General features: G+C 38.4%; 1 protein-coding gene and 1 long non-coding RNA gene across 3 annotated transcripts in view; one reads left to right on the forward strand and one right to left on the reverse strand.

The window, feature by feature from the left end:
• The window catches only part of LOC122558991, a 129,096-nt gene that overhangs the window by 16,002 nt on the left and 92,029 nt on the right, over positions 1-21,065 (forward strand). The gene's annotated exons all lie outside the window — the stretch shown is intronic.
• The window catches only part of LOC122558990 (constitutive coactivator of PPAR-gamma-like protein 1 homolog), a 139,032-nt gene continuing 127,290 nt past the window's right edge, over positions 9,324-21,065 (reverse strand). For both annotated transcript variants that reach the window (XM_043708020.1, XM_043708019.1), the window contains exons 16-17: positions 12,642-12,744; positions 9,324-11,272 (exon numbers count right to left, since the gene is read on the reverse strand). In XM_043708020.1, the coding sequence (XP_043563955.1) occupies positions 10,925-11,272; positions 12,642-12,744 (451 nt within the window). In that variant the 3' untranslated portion in view covers positions 9,324-10,924. The remainder of the gene's footprint in view (positions 11,273-12,641; positions 12,745-21,065) is intronic.

Raw genomic sequence — 21,065 nt, forward strand, 5'->3', positions numbered from 1 at the left:
AATCTGAGGACATAGGGGAAGCACTTAATGAATACTTTTCATCAGTATTCACAGTGGAAAAGGGCAATATTAGTGAGAATACGGAGATACAGGCCAGTAGATTAGATGGGATTGCGGTTGACAATGAGGAGGTTTTAGTGATATTGGGAGATCTGAAAATATATAAGAGCCCTAGGCCAGCTAGGATTTATCCTTGGATTTTCTGGGAGGCCAGAGAGGAGATTGCAGAGCCTTTGGCTTTGATCTATGTCATCATTGTCGACAGGAGTAATGCCAGAGGACTGGAGGATGGCAAATGATGTTCCCTTGTTTAAGAAGGGGAGTCGGGACAACCCTGGTAATTATAGGCCAATGAGTCTTACTTTGGTTGTGGGTAAGGTGTTGGAAAAGGATATAAGAGATAGGATTTATAATCATCCGGAAAGGAATAAGTTGATTAGAGATAGTTAACTCAGTTTTCTGAAGGGTAGGTCGAGCCCACCTAACCTTGAGTTCTTCAAGAAGGTGACAAAACAGGCGGATGAAGGTAAAGCGGTTGATGTGGGGTATATGGACTTTAGTAAGGTATTTGATAAGGTTCCACACAGTAGGCTATTGCACAAAATATAGAGTTTTGGGATTGTAGGGGATTTAGCGAATTGGATCAGAAATTGGCTAGCTGATAGAAGACAGAGGGTGATGGTTGATGGGAAATGTTCATCTTGGAGCTCAGTTACCAGTGGTGTGCCACAAGAATCTGTTTTGGGGCCACTGTTGTTTGTCTTTTTTATAAATTTTCTGGATGAGGGTGTAGAAGGAAGGGTTAGTAAATTTGTGGATGACACAAAGGTCGACAGAGTTGTGGATAGTACTGAAGGATGTTGTGAGTTATAGTGGGACAGGTAAGATGCAGAGTTGGGCAAAGAAGTGGCGTTATAGGATGTGGAAGCTTTGGAAAGGGTTCAGAGGAGATTTACTCGGATGTTGCCTGGTATGGAAGGAAGGTCTTATGAGGAAAGGCTGAGGCTGTTTTTGTTGGCGAGAAGGAGGTTGAGAGGTGACTTAATCGAGACATATAAGATAATCAGGGGGTTAGATAGGTTGGACAGTGAGAATTTTTTCCTCCAATGGTAAAGGCTAGCACGAGAGGACGTAGCTTTAAATTGAGGGGTGATAGATTGAGGACTGATATCAGGGGCAGTTTCTTTATTCAGAGTAGTAGGGAAGTGGAATCTGTCTGCAACAGATGTAGACCCACTGACGTTAATGGCATTTAAATGGCCATTGGACATACATATGGATAATAATGGAATGGTGTAGGTTAGATGGGCATCAGATTAATTTCACTGGTTGGCACAACATCAAGGGCTGAAGGGTCTGTACTGTGCTGTAACATTCTATGTTCATATTAAAGTCACATATATAAAGACTCTTACACTAATGCTTTTATGAAGATACATTTGGATCTGCAGATATGACCTTAGTCTTCATTTCCTGTCTGGCCCCATCCCTCTTACTTGAAAGAGCAACATCTCTCTCGTGCTGCAGCATCTACTACTCTCAACGGTGGAGAACTCCAAAGATTATGACCGCGTCCTTACCCTGAGGCTTTGTCCCTTGTTCTAGATTCCGCAGCCAGTGAAAACAATTTCTATATCTACACTCTCAAGCCCTTTCAGAATCTTATGTTTCAATGAGATCACTGCTCATTCTTCCAAACTGCAGAGAGTATAGACCTCGCTTATTCAGCCTAGCATCACAGAATGTAGCTTTGTCTGCCAAGGAACAAATGTCGTAAATTGGCTGGTACTGCCTTAAATGCAACTATGCTGTCTATTAACAAATCCTCTATAAATTATCTGAATTCCGTGAGCCCTCATCTTCTGTGTGGAACCTTATTACAATCAAATTGAAGTACTCATTTACTTGTTCCTCTTCATATATCCTACTAGTTCAATCTTCAAAAACTCTAACACATCTCTTAATCATGATACTTGCCACACTGGCACTTACAAATCAAACAAGATTGAATTCCCCTGGTACTCACTACCAGTGGGTTTACCTGGCAATCTTTGTGCCAATCTTAACACCCTATTCATTTATGTTCGTATCTCCAACTATTGCTCAATTATTCTGCAGACCTCCACGTTCCTGGTAAAGTGCCATAGAACTTATTGCATTCAACTTCTGTTGGCTGTGAATGGATGGCATGTGACAGGGCATGGTCCCTTTAAGACTGGTGCATACCCCTAAAAGGAACTTCACTTGTGCACAGCACATTCCTGACCATTATGCAGCTGCAGTTTAAACTGGGATCTGTGGAACAATTTTTCTTTTAAGAACCAATGGATTCATATCATATTATGGAGCTCTTCTTCACAATGATTTTAAACAGCATCCAGTAAAGGCATTCCATTGTCAATTATTGCTCCTGCTATGCTCATGAATCTTTTTTTTAAAACAAGTCATCCAAATACCGTTATAGGTTCAACACTGAAATAATCTCACATTTACAGAACATAACCAGTCTCAAATTAAAGACAATACTACAAATAACTTGAAATATAGTTCAAGATCCCAGTGTTACATCAATGATTGCTGTTGCCTAGGCAAACATGATCAGTTGCTGTAGGAAAGGAAAAGAAAAAGTGAACTCTTATTGCATTGTGATCTGTCCTGCATCTGAAAAACAAATCGTACCAAGTCCACACAATTTCCTTTTCCATTCTCTCTGCCACTTGATACTAGAAACTGTTGGTGGAAGGTGTTTTATATGTGAAAACTGTTCAATGTTTTGCAATAATATCTAGATCTGGACTGCAAGTCCTTACTTGGTAAAGATTATTTTATGTCAACAGTGTGGTGCTGGAAAAGCACAGCTGGTCAGGCACCATCCGAGGAACAGGAGAATCAACGTTCGGACATAAGCCCTTCATCAGGAACCAGAACCAGATTCTTGATGAAGGACTTCTGCCCGAAACATCGATTCTCCTGCTCCTCATGTGCTGCCTAAATGGCTGTGCATTTCCAGCACCATACACTCAATTCTGATTTCCAGCATCTGCAGTCCTGACTTTCTCCGAAAAGATTATTTTACACATGTAAAACAAATTTTCCTCCAAAGAATGTATTATGTAAACTATATTAAATATTAAACAATGTATTCACTTATCTTTGGAAACTAATCCTATCTTACCTTACTATCAACTCTTCCACTCTGAAGGTACATGCTTTGGATTTAGCTTCCTAGTGGAATTTAGCCATATCTTCCATTCTCCAAGTGATGCATTGATGTTTCAAGTCTTGCCATGAAAATTAAAAGCTTTCACAGCTTATCTTATTTTTCTTAATTGCTTGTCTTTTCTCCAATTAACAGTATATGAATAAAACAATAAAATGTTCTGAGTGGGAAAAAAATCAGATTATCCATTGACTTTGTTCCAATAGCTACTAAACAGCAGGCTACTCAACATAATTCTTTTAAGTGGGGAAAAAAGTTTTAGATCCTTAAGTAACTGCCCTTCTCACCACTCCATAAAACATATTTATTTAATAGATTACATCCAAACACCTACATCACATTGCAGACCTGTATTTCCTAATGATCCATTACAGCATAATGAGGAAGGACAAAGCAAAAAATATTTGCTTCATTAATACAATGTAACAAGCAAAGATCAGACATTGTATCTACTTCACCAAATTCAAGCTAAGTGTTTCAAATTAGGATTCCACCAAACAGAAAATTATTATTTGGAACGACATTAGGTCTTGAAACATTGTCACAGAAATGTGACTAAATATCCTCAGTAAATATGCTCTGTACTTTTAGCAAATGGCTCTTCAAATATTTTCCAATTTTAATGACTGAGACACTGTCATTTCGCAGTGTCCACAGAAGAAGCAGGTTGCAATGCTATGGAACATAGATCTGTAGCTGAGGATGTTATTTGTCTGGCATGCATTACTTGCATTAAGTTCTTTTGCGGTGATTCTTCAGACTGGTAGAAGGCAGCAGACACAGTATTCTGTAACCACCAGTAAAGGTGAATAAGTGAGGACTCATCCTTATTTCAAATCTACAACTGGTGCACTGCCTAAAGTCAGGCAACAGTGAGCAAGCATTTGCCCTAAAAGTAGTTATGAAATAAAAATTATGCCATCTCTCCATTAAAAAAATACTTCCCTACAATTATCAATGCATTACACTTACTATAGAATCCCTAGTGTGGAAACAGGCCATTTCGCCTAACAGGTCCACACCTATCATCCTCCCCCCACGCCCGAAGAGAATCCCACCCAGACCTATACCCTATCCCTTTAACCTTGCATTTGTCCTTGTGGCTAATGCACCTAACCTACACATTCCTGAACACTATGAGCAATTTACCTTGGCCAATCCAACTAACTTGCATATCTTTGGACTTCTGCTCCCCAAGTACCATCCTACCTTACTATTAACTCTTCCACTCTGAAAGTACATGCTTTGGATTTAGCTTCCTAGTGGAATTTAGCCATATCTTCCATTCTCCAAGTGATGCATTGATGTTTCAAGTCTTGCCATGAAAATTAAAAGCTTTCACAGCTTATCTTATTTTTCAACATAAGTATTTAGTGAGCACGACAGTGTAATGTATGAGTTGTATTAAATACATCATAATCAAAGAAAATAGTCAATGAAACACAATTTAAATAGAATGGGGCACTTAGAAATCAGAGAAATAATAGCTAATGATTCATATTTTAATTTGGAACTGAAATTTCATGAAATCTTTTGTTTTGTGTTTGACGAAACCAATTTTAAAAAATATTTTGCAGAATAAAACAGACTACATAAATTAGAATAACAGTGGTGGTGCAATTAATGAAGAGAACCAATGGTGCAGCCAAACTAAGCTAAGCTTCTGCCAAACGGAGTAACATTTGGTTCACAACTCTGCTTCAGAGTAATTTATAGCAATTATAAAGGTTGCCTTACTTAGTTGGATATATTGGATTTTAAGGAACAATTTCAACAAAAGAAAGAGGGTGGAAGGTTAATGTTTAGTAATATTAACAGTTCAGTTGAAGAAGCCAATTTTATTTGATCAGTTGGTGAGTATGGTAACAGCTGAAAAATGTGTTACTAGAAAAGCGCAGCAGGTCAGGCAGCATCCAAGGAGCAGGAGAATCGACGCTTCGGGCATAAGCCCTTCTTCAGGAATCTGCCCGAAATGTCCAAATCTCCTGCTCCTTGGATGCTGCCTGACCTGGTGCGCTTTTCCAGCAACACATTTTTCAGCTCAGATCTCCAGCATCTGCAGTCCTTACTTTCTCCGAGTATGGTAATAGCTTTGGAAGTGTAACAAGTGTCCAGAATTTGAGATGGGCAAATGCCTTTATTATCACTACGACTGCAGAGTAGGTTGAAGGAAACAACTGATGGTATATTAGTTTCCGAAATAACACCCACAGTATGTAATATACAAGAATAAAGGAACACTTCAAAAAGCAGATAGAGATGATAGGGTAAGTGGTTACAGGTTTATACATTCACCAACTGTATTCCCATCAAGAAAATGCATTTTCACATTAATAATTCTTTTGAGAAACTACTGAGGTTACTGTTCAATCAATATTTTTAGTGCTGTTGATGACTAGTCTACAAATAAAACTAAAATGGAGCTTGCTGTGCAAGGAAGATGCTGGATAATGAAGTGCATTTTTAGAACAATTATTGCTTTGGAACAACTGTTTAAAAGTTACATTTGGAAAACTTTAGATAAACCTACTATTAATTTAGGCTGATATTAAAGGATCCTCAAAATCGCTGGCAATGGGCAAAACTTCAATTTCACCATTGCACTACATAAGTTACAGTCCAGCTGTTAACATTGCCCAAAGCTATTTCACAAGGTGTAAAGGACAAATGGCGTTGGACTAAAAGCAGAAATGATCAAAATGAATGACAAACCATTTTGTCTTAGATGAGGAGGGATGAATAAACAACAAGAGATTAGGGAATGAATCCCAGTGCATGAGATTTAAGGGGTTGAAAGCCTACCTGCCAACTATGTGGCAAAAGGAACAATAAATGAGTCATCAGAAAGGTGGTGAGTCCATTGGAATGGGGTAGGTGCATCAATGGATTTAGAAAGCTGAAGGAGGTGAAGACGACAAAAAATGGGGTGGTCCTTGGACAGATTCAGGCACAAGGGTAAGAACTTTAAATTTGGAGCACCTTATGTCAGGTCAATACAGGTCAGCAAGAACCTAATGCTAAAAGTGGAAAAGAACAATCCACTGACGTTTAGGAGGTTGTAGGATAGGAGCTTGGCCTTGAACATATTGCAGGAAATATGTAGAAAGGTGAACAAAGGTTTTAGCAGTAGATGAACTGAGGTAACCACTATGCTAAGCAATTGAACATACTCAACTAGCCCTTTGAATAGAGTTATGAAGTCAGAAGCTCAAATCAAGGTCAAAGAAAGAAACCACAGGTTTAAATAAAACAGGTCAGTGACTAAGGAGAAAGATAAATATTATGGCAAAAGAAATTATACTGAGAACAAAAGACATTTATATTTATCTGGAATAAATCCCAGATCTAAGATGGTTCATCCAAGTGGTGTTGTGATCCAGCGTGTTAGGGTTGTGATGTCTATGGCAATAATGGGTGCTGTAGAGTTTCAAGTAACCTAATAGCAGTGAGACAGATTTCATTCTTTCCTCCCCAGACTCATGGTGTGCCCTGAATGACCCAACCTGATGTTTGGTTTTTACAGTAAAAGTGCGAGGCTTTATGTGCTTTTAAAAATCAAAATCTCCTCATAATCCTCTCATGACAATTATCCAGCCTTGAAATGGGGTCCCAGTGGTATAAAGGTTGAGCATCTAAATAAAGCAAAAAACTGCAGATGTTGGACATGTGAAATAAAAACAGAAGTTGCTGGTGAAACTCAGCAGGTCTGGCAGCATCTGTGGAGAGAACGCACAGTTGACATTTTAAGTCTGATTACTCTTCTTTAGACTTGAGATGTTATCTCTGCTTTCTCCCCACAAATGTTACCAGAACTGCTCTGTTTGGCAGCAATTTCTGCTTTTGTAGGGGATGTAAATGTTTCTGGACACACATTTCAATGCATGGTGGCATCAAAGAATTGGGAGATAGGTGGGCTTAGATTCTACTGTGAAAACTGACCCCAAGACTGTAGGCATGTTTAGAGATGCAGTATGCAGGAAAGGACCAAAAATGGATTGATGAGGAACTTCAGTGTTGATGGTGTGTGGTGGGAAGTGATGATGGAAATGCTCTTGATTTACTTCAATGAACAACCGTGGGACCAAAGTCCCATTCAGTTGGTTGAAGGGAGTCATTGGAGAAAATCAATCCCTCCAACTTACCATCCAGTTCAAGTAACTGCTTTGATTTTGATCGTTTGGTGAAATAGTAGAGCTTTCTGAGAAGACAGAACAGAAACCAAATCAATTTTCTAGTTGATCCTTGGCATGTAGGAAAAGAGAATAACATGTCTAATTTAAAAATGAAACAGTAAGAGCAAACCTGGAGTTTGAAATCCAAGAATTTTTTGATTCTCACACCAATCAACTACAGTTCATCTACAATAAATATCATTCAATAGCATCAATTTACTGTGGAAAGACAACATAAATGAATTGTGAAAAGATTCTACTATTTCATTCTTGCAATTTATATCTGATTTCCAATGGGTAAGATTAACTTAAGGAATTTCTTCCTGCAGAATGATCAGTGAGTTCTGCTGAACTTTGGTATATTCAAAACATTCATTGTGAACTAATTGTTGAACTAGCATGAATACCTGAAAGGCCTTTAATGTGGCTGCAGAAGTCCTATGGTCAAACAGCCTGATACTTCCGTCAAAGCAGTTTCCAGTACGTTGTTTCTTCCATGGATAATTGGCTTCTTCTAAGAGGCCCTTAACCACGATGAGCAATATTGGTGAGAGTTGATCAAAGAACAACACTGAATTTATACCCTCATTATTCATTCATCTTGTTCTATATAATTGCATTAATATTCTTCACATTTTGCCATTCTTGGAAGATTCTTTTGTACAAAACTACCCTAGTTAATTGTCTCATTATTTGATGAGGTTCCTATAGCTTACTGATGAAGCAAATACATATTAATCTTTTCAATTAATTTATGAGCTTGCATAAAAATCTTAGTGATGAACTCCCATTTGCTAAAATCACTTAAAATACTTTTCATGAAAAGACCACTGAGTCTGATAATGCTCCTAAGGTTCCGAACTACCTACAGCAGAGAAAAGTTTTGATGCACTCAGCTCAAGCAAGTGTACTGCTCACTTTGCTTTCTCACAATACAGAACTAAAGTAAATAGTTCAAAAACAGTGGATTTATTCTGCTTTACAAAATTTAACCAATGCTAGGATTATTGCCAGAAGTCAGAAATGTCAATATTAGGAACAGGAAATGTTTCACGGTTGGATCAAAGTAAGCTTGTTTCTGTGTGTTAGTCTAGCATTATTGTTTTGATGCAAGCAAGTCACATTTGGCACTGCCTAGCATAATCTGTGCAAAATGTTGCTTACCGTATACATTTTATGGTTATAATATGCCAAAAGTTAGTCAAATAAGTGAAAAATGATTGAGTATCAACTGAAAATTTACCAAATTAGCTGCATCACAATAGATTGTAGTAGTACAAATTCATGCACATTAAATCAGACATTTCTCAATGTCTTTTCATGAAAAAAAATGTTTCCGATATCAGCAAATAAAGACTTAGCTCCAGGACAAATATTCTCAACTTATAAATTTATTTTAAAACATTAAATCTTCAGCAAATTTCTTCATTAATAACCTATTGATAACTTATCAGTTAATATGGGGCGACTGACATTCTGACAAAGTATCAAGTTCTGAGGAATGGTCACCAGACTTGAATCATTAACTCTGATTTCTCTTCACAAATGCTGCCAGACCTGCTGAGTTTTCGAAGCAACTTCTGTTTTTGTATCAAGTAAAAGTATGTTCTACGGACTGACACAACATCAATAATTTTAGCACAAGTGGCCTCTATTCTAAAAATTATTCCAGTTTACTGTGTTAACATACCACATGTTTAAAAGCTTCTGAGATAATTCAAAAAGACAAAGAAAATTAAAATGGAGATTAGCACAGTATTAATTACATTTTTACCATAAGGCATAAAACTGCAAGTAAGTTGTGAAAGTTCAAAAACTCAATTTTTGCAAAATTATCAACAGAAAACTAAAAACAAAAGCACAACTTACTCCTGACTTCTCAGAAAAGTTTGATAAATCAGTCGATCAATGGAAAAAAGAACAAGCAATGGTTTATACTAAAAGAATAAAGATTTTTATTAAGCATTGTAAGTTGCATTCAATAGCCTTCCAGTATTACACCACACCATAATCCATCAGCAACCGAGCAAACCCAACAGTCGTTCATTCTTGCACAATCCATATGTAGGTAGAACTCCTTTCAACTTACAGAAAAGGTACTATGTAGCTGTTGCGGGCAGGGATTTGGTGGGGTGGGGGGGTGTTACATTTTATTTCTGTTCACTAATGTGTGATGAAGAGCATCAGGAAAATTATATGAAATAATAATAAAGTAAGGATTCTGATTCAAAGTACATCAGGTTTGAAACACTAACAAAAACAGCAGAACGATACAAGTTTACTTGCTTATACTAAACTCTTGATGGGAAAATTTAAAAAACGAGCAATTTGCTGAATTGTCTGCTACGTAGGGGGTAATTATTTTTTGAAGATTGAAGCTTTTCAAGAATTTTGTAGAAAGATCACTTTGCTAATACAAATGCATAAAACAGCAACAGAGAACAATATGAATACAGTAGCGATGAGTACACCAGGGTTAACATTAATCATTCAGAGTGGCTAGATAACTTTTGTAGGTTTTAGAATAAATGCAACAGAGGTCAATAACCACAAAATTTAAGGTTAGAGCAAGATCAGTTAATGACTAAACATATTTTAACATCTTTTTATAGGACTATGACTAACTTTTAAAATTTGCAAATGGGCACAGTACTTGTAGGATGGAAGAAAGAGGACGATAACATGCATAATATTAACTACACACTTCAAAAATTATGAACCATGCAGAAGTTTAGCCGAAGTAGTACTAATGTCTACATCTGATTCAAAAACCACTGATTTCATTGATTCACGGATGCATGGTAAGAGCTGTCATATTCACAAAACATATCAATTATATGGTGATGTTTAACTATTTTTAAAGGTCATCTGCATCTTCAATGAATGTTTTCAGTTGTTTTTTTTTTGACATGTAATTTGCTTCTTACACATATTTGCTTTTTCTTAAAGATTGCCAAAACCGAAGCTGCGTATTACTTTCTAGTAACTTAAACATTGAATTATTTTATTTTAAAAATCTTTTTCTGACATAACCACACCAAAACTAATGACATTGAAGTAGTAGAATTTTTTTTTGTGGTTCTGTGCCTTTTGCAGGCTTATGAAATTTAAATCTTAAAATAAGCAACTGACACAACACATAAAATCAATTAAGATGGCAAAGTTATGGTGCCAAGTACTGTACTGTATTTTAACCTATGTATTGAAGACTGCCAAATTAAAGCCATATTTGCTTTACGTTCTGAAAAAGAAAATGTAAATTGTCATAACCAGTTTGAATGTCTCGTTACACCATTTCAAATGTGGGAGTCAAATGCTCTTCATTTCATTTGGTAGCATTCAACTGCAACTGGCTAGAAAAGATTGCTTGTTAAACAGCTGACATCAAAGAGGGATCCACATTTCCAATGTCCTTATTTCTCTATGGAGAAGAAAATATTGTATGCAACTGTAGGCCTTCCTTTTCAAATATTCCTATTCTGTAACCTTCCAAACATCCTTCACCCCCTGAACAAAAAACAAAAAATACAGATTACTCTTCCTTTTTCAAGACAGCAGTATCAAGATTTTCATCCCTATTGCAACTGCCATCTGTAGTTAGTGCATTTAAGTGAGGAGTTGTATTGCACATTTTAGAGTCATTATTCAAGGCACTTTCAGTTTGGTTGGAAGCCCTGATGTCTCCTTTGTTTCCATTTAGCTCGGAAACAGGTTTACTTTCATCTGAAACTCCATTTTCAGCAGGAGAGCTATCTGAAGAGTCTTCTGCAAGACCTGTTTGAGATTTCTCATGTTCCTCTGAACCATGGTCTCCAGAATCCCCAGATGCCTTCAATTCTTGAGCAATTTCTTCTGCTGAAGCAGCATAAGCGGGCTGACCCTGTCACATACAAAAAAAGAACACTTCAATAAACATATACTTTAAAATAAATACTTGTTGTGTGACAAGATATTACAGCATAGCAAATCAAGAACTTCAAGGGTCTAAGATGTGAATATATGACTAATATATTGACGTATAAAATATATTCAGTAGGGCTTCATGGCTTACATTATTATTAATTACTCAATCACAATTATTTCCAAGTACTTGTGGATGCCAAAATTGGTATTTTGAGTGCAGACATAGACTAAGATTAAAAACTTTGTACAGCTTTAGATGTCTAGAAGTGAGATTTATCTACTGTTATTCTAATTTTGTAAACAATTTAGTAGAAGGCTGTCCAGCCCATTTGACCAGTTCTGCCAGTTAGCTAGACTATGCCTCGTCAGTAATCATCTCCATTTATCTTCCTTGGTTTCATTTTCCTCAATTCTCTCTCGATTCCCTGACATTTTTCCTCTGTGGCCAGCTCTAATTCTACTATAGTAGTCATGATTTGGAAATGCTGGTGTTGGACTGAGGTGTAAAAAGTTAAAAATCACACAACACCATATGATGAAGGAGTGCCGCTCCGAAAGCTAGTGCTTCCATTTAAACCTGTTGGACTATAACCTGGTGTTGTGTGATTTTTAACTTAATTCTATTATGTCCTCTTTTACTAAAGGAAATATTGTCTACTCTATCTAATCATTTATCATTTTAAACAATTTATTTAGACTGCTCAACCTTTTAAATGCATGGAAAGACATCACATTTTAACCATTTAAAATCTGCATGATTAACTCAAAGGCTAATGTGTAGTTTGTTGCCCAGAACAGAAAACAATACTTCACAGCTTTGAATGTCAGAAATATCATATACTCACTTTTGTACTCCAACGTCCTTGAGGTGAAAGCCAACACTCCACTGGCCTTGTCATACTCAAGCGTGACCTTTTTATATACATAGATATCTATATTCCTTTGTTCTAATTTTCTCATCGATAAGCAATTTTTCAGCTTCATTTCCCTAGACTTAAATAATTTCTACCAAATTTGGCCACTCCATTAGGGAGGAAATATGCATGTATCAAGCAGCAATTGAGTTGTAACCCCATCTTGAAATTTCCCTATTCCATCCTGCTCCTTGCCCTTTGCAGGTGATTTAAATAGTGTGTAGCTTTTCTATACTTTAATTGACCTGGTCACGTAATTTACAGCAGAATCAATGGTAGTATATCATAGCAAGTATAACCCTTGTTCAGCTTCATTTGCAATACTAAAGCATCAACAAAATTTTAAACTCAATATTTAACATAATGTTAAACCAATACTAAAGCAAAGTCAATTTTAAATTCATATCTAAAAATAATGATCCTATAGCTCACCCCCTGATTTCTGATATTCCAGACAGCAGCACTTTTAGTGTAGTACTTAGCTCCCCTGCTGAAACGACTAGCAGCTGGGCTGGAGATGATTCCTCTTGCACGTCTTAAGAAGCAAAACAAATCAATTAGTTTAACTGTATTAACTTTCTTTTGAGAGAGCAGACTAATGATTATGGAACAGAATAAGAAGCGTATTTTAAAATGCTTGTTTAAGTAACTCATTATAAATTGAGGCTATTAAATGCTATTTGCCAGAACCAAACTTGGTAAATCTGTACATTATATGATCAAACACTAGCAGTCCTTTGTAAAAGCAAAATAGTCCAACTTTAGGTGCAATAATTGTTCTCTGAATTTTATGATCTATATGTTCATTCATGACTCTATGTGGAGCTCAGAAATAAAGAGTGACTCATTGCCCTGTTAAAGTTGGCCAGACACTTATGACTTCAGATCCCAAGCCAAATCTCCCATCCTATATCATAACAATGAAACACAAACTTCACTGCTGGAGAAAATGTGTAGTTAAGATTAATGTTATTCTTAGAATACTCCCTATATATTGTCAATCATCTTGATCCATGTACCAACTTAAATCTCATTAGATTAGGCTTGCAGCTCATACAGTTTTCATGGATTGGTACAAGCGTGTGGTTGAGCCTGGAATATTGGCATAGTCTTTGTCATTGAAGCAAATAAGTGAGGTGACCACAAATCTAAAGTTTCAAACTCAGCATTCCCAAAGTCAAGGTTAGTGAAAGATGGATACTCCACGTGGTGGTCAGGCCAACAGAGAGTGGCAATGAGGTGTTTTTCTTTTACCATCCATCATAGTGCGTTCACACAAAAAATAATTTGTCACTCATTTCAGCTAGGCCATAACCCGTAAAACCTTTGATTTAATGCAGTAATTTTATTCACAGCAGATTACCATCTTAGTTATCATGTGTTTCATATAGCCTTTGTTCGATATCCTAACTCCAAAAATCAGCCAGAATGGTGAAGTTGTTGATACAAACATCTGAGGTATGAACTCACATTTTGTTTGGGTGCTGTCATGATTGTCTATAAATTCAGTTGTGAGAAGAGCTCAAAACTGTAAACATGGACTTCAAGCTAGTGGGGGAAATATTCATCTTGATCCTGGAGGCAGTAAACTGGCAATGAAAACAAAAATTCAAGAGTTTCTACAACAACTCTGACATTTCTGACGAGTGCCTTGCACAGTTTTATCATAGTGTTCCCTTTGAAATAAAGGCCAACATTCAAATTGGTTTCTTTATTATCTGAAATTGTGTGCTAGATTTATATACAAGGACTCCTTGCTCCTTCTGTGCTACAGCTTTCTGCAGTCATTGTCTATTTAAGTAATTTTCAGCTTCTATATTTTGCCTGCCTAAATACTTAACCTCATAATTTCCCTCATATTCCACTTGCCAAATTTGTGCACACTTAATCTGTCTAAATCCTTCAACAAAATGTATGCATCATCCTCACCACTCGCCTTCCTACACATTTTTGTGCCATCTGCAAACCTGAATGTACTTTCCTCAATGTATATTGTAGATAACTGGGGCTCCAGCAATGATTCCTGTGATCCCTTGTCATCTTGAAAATGTCCCCAGCCCAACTCTGTCTTCTATTAGTTAGCCAAGCCTCTGTGCACACTATATATACCCACACTACACATACCCACCTCCAACACCATAGGCTCTTATTAAACAGCCTCATACGTGGAACCAATCAAACACATTCTGAAAATCTATTCTACACCTTATATTCACTGCTTCCCTTTTATCTATCATGTTTGTGACCTTCTGAAAACATCCTAATAAATTTGTTAAGCATGATTTCCCCTTTGTGAAGCCCAGCTCCACTTAAATAAAAAAAAACAAAGAACTGTGGACGCTGGAAATCAGAAACAAAATCAGAAATTGCTCAAGAATCTAAGCATGTCTGGCAGCATCTGTGGAGAGAATGCAGAGCTGACGTTTTGGATCCAGTGACCCTTCTTCAGAACTGCTTCACCACTCATATTATGCAATTCTAAATGCTGGCATTTTCCCAAGAAAAAATGTCAAGCTAGCTGGCTTATAGTTTTGCGAGACTTTTTCTCCTTGCCTTTTAATTTCAGGTGATACATTGGCAGTTTCCAAATTATCTGCAACTTTTCCAGAATCAAAGGATTCCTGAAAGACTACTAACGGTGCATCCACCATCTCTGCAACTACTACTTTTAAATCTCAGGATGCGTGCAATCAGACCCAGGGGACTTGATGGTCTTTCACCCATTAATTTTCCTCGCACTTATCCTCTAGTGGTAGTTACTGTATTTATTTCCTCTCTTCCTTTTGTCCTTTGATTACAGTGAATCCTTGGTATCTGTGAAATTATGAACCTGCCTATCCACACCAAAATATAAGTCACAACAAAATTCTTCATGATAGGGCAAACTCCATGTATCCGTGATTCAAGTTTTCTTTTGAAAGTTATTCTTAAATGAGCTCCATACTCATGAATTTCATACTTTGCGGGAATTTGCAGGAATGGAAACCTCATGGATATGGAGGAATGATTTTATTTGGTACTTTTGGAATGTTGTCTTGTACAATGAAGACCGATGCAAGGTATTTATTCAACTCCTCCGCCATTTTCTACTTCCCCGTTATCTCCCCAGCCTCTCTCTCTAAGGAGCCAAAGGTCACTTTGGCCTTTTTCCCCTTTTTATACTTGAAGAAACTCCAGCTGTCCAACTTGATATTACTTGTAAGATTACCCTCGATGTTTATTTTCTCCTTCTTAATTATCTTTTTGGTAATCTCTTGTTGGTATTTAAAACTTTCTCGATGCTCTGGGTGACCACTAATCTTTGCCACATTTCATGCTTTTTGTCAATCCTACTTTCTCACTGGGGTAAATCTTTGCTGTGACCTCAAACTGTTTTCTTAAACATCTGCCACTGTTTCTCAACTGTCTTTGCTACTAAACTCCTTTCTTAGTCTGCTCCAGCTAGCTCTGACAACACTCATTTCTTTGGCCTTTACATGAAGGCCATCTGTACACGGCACTGGAAAGCTGATGTGAATGTAGCTATAAAACAACTACCAAGAGAAATTGAAGAAGGGGCGTGAAATGAGAGTATTTTCTAGCTTGTTTTAACAGATTATCATCTTTCTTTCTCACATTAAAACCCCTCTACAAATATTTCTATTATGCCTGGGTGCAGAAAATGTTCACAAATGCCTTTGCAGATGGAATACTGAGGTTCTATGAAACAACTAGCATAGAAAAACTAAAAGAGTGCCTGCTGTCTTCATCCTAATCCTTAGTGTAATGAAGGACTAATAATTCGCACAAACCCATAAAACTTCAGTAGCTCTCAAAAGGTGGCTTTACAATGTAATTCATTCTATTTTCATCACAATTATCCTAGCAGACTTAAAATCCTAACCCTAACCCATACACTATGTACAGGAGCCAATTATAGTCATTGTGAACCTCTCTATAGCTTACATTTACGTACATCCCAGAAGGGGAAGAATAGGCAGTATGGGTTTTCTGATAATCACAAGTATATACCAACAGTTAGATGATGTACTCACAGACAGAAGATGTGAACATGCTATGATATGGATCATATAGCCATGTTTAAGAACCTGGAATGTAGACTTTGCAAAGACTGTTGAGTAGAGTCACAGAGTTATACAGCATGGAAACAAACCCCTCAGTCCAACCTGTCCATGCTGATCAGTTATCCTAAACTGATCTAGTTCCATTTGCCAGCATTTAGCCCACATATCTCTCTACACCCCACCTATACATGGACCCATCCAGAGGCCTTTTAAATGTCACAATTGCACCACTTCCTCTGGCAGCTCATTCCATACACACACCACTCTTTGCATTAAATAACCTCTCACCTTAAACCTATGCCCTCTAGTTTTGGACTCCTCTAGGAGGGGAAAAAGCCTTGGTTATTCACCTCATCCATGCGTCTCACGATGTTATAAATTTCCGTAAGATCACCTCTCAGCCTCCGAAGCTCTAGGGACAATACCCCAGCCTATTCAGCCTTTACCAATAGCTTAAACCCGCCAACCTTGACAATATCCTTGTAAATTTTTTCTGAACCCTTTCAAGTTTGACAATAACCATCCTATAGCAGGGAGACGAGAGTTGGGAGGACATATTGCAGCATGTATAGGACATTGGTTAGGCCACTGTTGGAATATTGCATCAATTCTGGTCTCCTTCCTATCGGAAAGATGTTGTGAAACTTGAAAGGGTTCAGAAAAGATTTACAAGGATGTTGCCAGGGTTGGGGGATTTGAGCTATAGGGAGAGGTTGAATAGGCTAGGGCTGTTTTCCCTGGTGCATCGGAGGCTGAGGGGTGACCTTATAGAGATTTACAAAATCATGAGGGGCATGGATAGGATAAATAGATGAAGTCTTTTCCCTGGGGCGGGGGAGTCCAGAACTAGAGGGCATAGATTTAGGGTGAGAAGGGAAAGATATAAAAGAGACCTAAGCGGCAACATTTCACGCAGAGGGTGGCACATGTATGGAATGAGCTGCCAGAGGAAGTGGTGGCGACTAGTACAATTGCAACATTTAAAAAGCATCTGGATGGGTATATGAATAGGAAGGGTTTGGAGGGATATAGGCCAGGTGCTGGCAGGTGGGACTATATGGGTTGGGATATCTGGTCGGCATGGACAAGTTGGACTGAAGGGTCTGTTTTCTGCTGTACGTCTTTATGACTTTATAACTGAATGCAGTATTCTAAAAGTGATCTAACCAATGTTCTGTACAGCCACATCACATCCCAACTCCTATACTAAACACACTGACCAATGAAGGCAAGCATGCGAAACATCATCTTCACCATCCTGTCTACCTTCAAGGAACTATGCAATTGCACCCCTAGGTCTCTTTGTTCGGCAATACTCCCCAGGGACCCCTATTAAGCATCTAAGTCCTGCTCTGATTTGCCTTTCCAAAATGCAACACCTCACGTTTATCTTAATTAACCTCCCTCTGCCACTCCTCGACCCAGTGGCCTATCAGATCAAGATCTTATTATACTCTGAGATAACATTCTTCACTGTACACTATGCCACCTGTTTTGATGTCATCTGCAAACTTATTAACCATCCATACCTCCTATATTCACATCCAAATCATTTATATAAATGACAAAAAGCAATTGAACCAGCACTGATTCTTGCGGCACACAGCTGGTCACAGGTCTCCAGTTTGAAAAACAACCCTCCACCACCATCCTCTGTCTCCTACTTTCAAGCCAATTTCGTATCCAATTGACTGGCTTCCTCTGGATTCCATGTGATCTAACCTTGCTAACCAGTCTACCATGTGGAACCGAGTCAAATACTTTGCTGAAGTTCATATATATTAATGTCTACTGCTCTGCCTTCATCAATCTTCTTTGTTACTTCTTCAAAAAACTCAATCACTCAGTGAGACACAATTTCCCATGCACAAAACAACGTTCGCTATTCCTGATCAGTTCTTGCCTTTCCAAGTCATATAAATCCTGTCTTTCAGAATCCCCTCCAACAACTATTAACCACAGATGTCAAGCTCACCAGTCTATAGCTTCTGGGCTTTTCCTTACCACCTTTCATAAATAATGGGACCACAAACACGCAGTCTCAGGTAAGGAGTAGCCAGTTTAGAACTGAGATAAAGAAGAATTGCCTCACTTAGATGGTGATGAATCTTTGGATTTTCTTGCCCAAAGAGTGGTGGAGGTTCATTCATTGATCTCAGTTTTGAATATACTCAATGGATTTCTAGATATTAAAGGTGTTGCAGGGTATGGGAATGGTGTTGAATTACGAGATAACTGAGTGGAATGGGCTAGAAGGGCTGAATGGTATGTGGGCAGCACGGTGGTTCAGTGGTTAGCACTGTTGCCTCACAGCGCCAGGGACCCAGGTTCGATTCTAGCCTCGGGTGACTGTCTGGATGGAGTTTGCACATTCTCCCCATGTCTGTGTGGGTTTCCTCCGGGTGCTTCTGTTTCCTCCCACAATCCAAAGATGTGCAGGTTAGGTGAATTGGCCGTGCTAAATTGCCCATTGTGTTCAGGGATGTGTAGGTTTGGTGCATTAGTCAGTGGTAAATATACGATAATACGGTAATGCACCTGGGCGGATTACACTTTGGAGGGTGGGTGTGGACTTGTTGGACCGAAGGGCCTGTTACCACACTGTAGGGATTCTAATTCTAGTTCAAAATTAGCCAATCTCCAGTTTTCTGGGATCTCACCTGTGTCTATCTCAACCAGGAGCTCAGCAATCTCTTCACTAGATTCCGACAAAGTTCAGGGGTACACCTGATCAGTTCCCAGAGATTTATCCACCATTTTACAGTTTAAGACACCCAGCACCACTTCTTCTGTAATATAGTGACTTTTAAAGATATCACTATTTATTTCCCCAAGCTCCCTAGTTTCCATATTTTTCTCCACAGTAAATACTGATGCGAAATACCCGTTTAGTATCTCACCCATCTCCTGTAGTTCCAAACACAGGTGGCCTTGTTGATTTTTAAGGGGCCCTATTCTCTTCCTATTCCTTTGCCCGAAATGTATCTGTAAAATCTCTTTGGACTCTCCTTAACCCTATTTGTCAAAGATATCGCATGTCCCCTTTTTGCCCTCCTGATTACCCTCCTAAGTATACTCCTTCTGCCCTTATACTCTTCTCTACATTCACATGATCTCAGTTGTTTACACCTGATCTGTGCCTCCTTTTCTTGACCTAAGCCTCAATTTCTCTAGATATCCAGCATTCCCTACACCTAATAGTGTTGTCTTTCGCACTAACAGGAATATACTGTCTCTAAACTCTATCTCATTTTTAAAGGCCTCCCTCTTTCCAACTGATTTTTTACCTGAGAATAGCTTCTTTCACAATTATTGGAAGTTCTTGTCTAATGCCTTATTGGCCTTACTCCAATTTATAATTTTAACTTTTATATCAGGTCTATCCTTTTCATAACTATTTTAAAACGCAGAATTATGTTTACTGGCCCCAAAGGGCTCCCCAACTGACACGTCTGTCACTTGCCCTGCTTTATTTTCCAAGAGAATGTCAACTTTTGCTCCTTCTCTGGTAGGTACATCCCCATATTGAATAAGAAAACTTTCCTGTACCCACCTAACAAATTTCTCTCCATTCAAGCCTTTAACATGATGGCAGTCCCAGTCAATGTTTGGAAAGTTAAAATCCTCGACCATTACAACCATACTATTCTTACAGATATCTGGGATCTCCATACATATTTGAACATCGAACATTACAACACAGTACAGGCCCTTCGGCCCTTGATGTTGCATCTACCTGTGGAACCAATAAATTTGTTTCTCAATTTCCTGCTGACTTTTGGTGAGCCAATAATACAATCCCAATAAGGTGATAATCCCTTTCCTGTTTCTCAGTTCCAACCATATTAACTACTGGACGTTTTCCCTGGAATGTTCTCCCTTAGTGCAGCTGTAATGTTATCCTTAATCAAAATTGCCACTTCCCCCTCCTTTCTTGCTTCCCTTTCTATCCTTCCTATAGTATCTATTTCCTGGAACATTAAAGTGCCAGTCCTGCCCCTCCCTGAGGCACTCCTGCCCCTCCCATAACAGCTCTGATAGCCCAGCCTCATGTTCCCAACCATGCCGAGTTCATCTATGTTACCTGTCAGGCCTCTTGTATTGAAATAAATGCAGTTTAATTTATCAGTCTTACCTAGTTCTCTGCCTTGCTCATGCCTGCCCTGACTATTTAACTTGCTCCTCTTCTCTATAGTACCAGCCTCAGACTTATCTCTTTTCGCATTTTCTCTTTAGGTTTCCCCTTGTTACTTGCTTAAAAAACTTCTGAGTAGCACTAGCAAATCTCCCTGCCAGGGTATTGTTCCCCTACCAGTTCAGGTACAACCCTTCCTTCTTATACAGGTCACTTCTATTCCAGACGAGATCTCAATGACCCAAAAATGTGAATCCCTGCCCCAACTCCTCAGCCACGCACTCATCTGTCCTATCCTCCTATTTCTACTCTCACTAGCACATGGCACTGGAAGTAATCCAGATATTACTACCCTCAGGATCTCCTTAATTTCCTACATCCTCTCGGCAGAACCTCTTTCCTTTCTCTTCCTATTTAATTGGGACCAATGTGTACACCGTCCTTCTGCCAGACCCTGTCTCCTTTGAGGATATTCTGCAACCTCTCAAAGACATTCTTGACCGTGGTATCAAGGATACAACACACCATTCTGATGTCTCACTGACAGCCACAGAAATGTCTGCCTCTGCCCCTCACAACACAGTTCCTATCACAATCAGCTTGGAACCTGGCTATCGCTTAATGCAGTAGAGCCTGTTTCAGTACAAGAAACCTGGC

The sequence above is a fragment of the Chiloscyllium plagiosum genome, chromosome 18 (genome assembly GCF_004010195.1).
Source record: "Chiloscyllium plagiosum isolate BGI_BamShark_2017 chromosome 18, ASM401019v2, whole genome shotgun sequence".
Lineage (NCBI taxonomy): Eukaryota > Metazoa > Chordata > Chondrichthyes > Orectolobiformes > Hemiscylliidae > Chiloscyllium > Chiloscyllium plagiosum.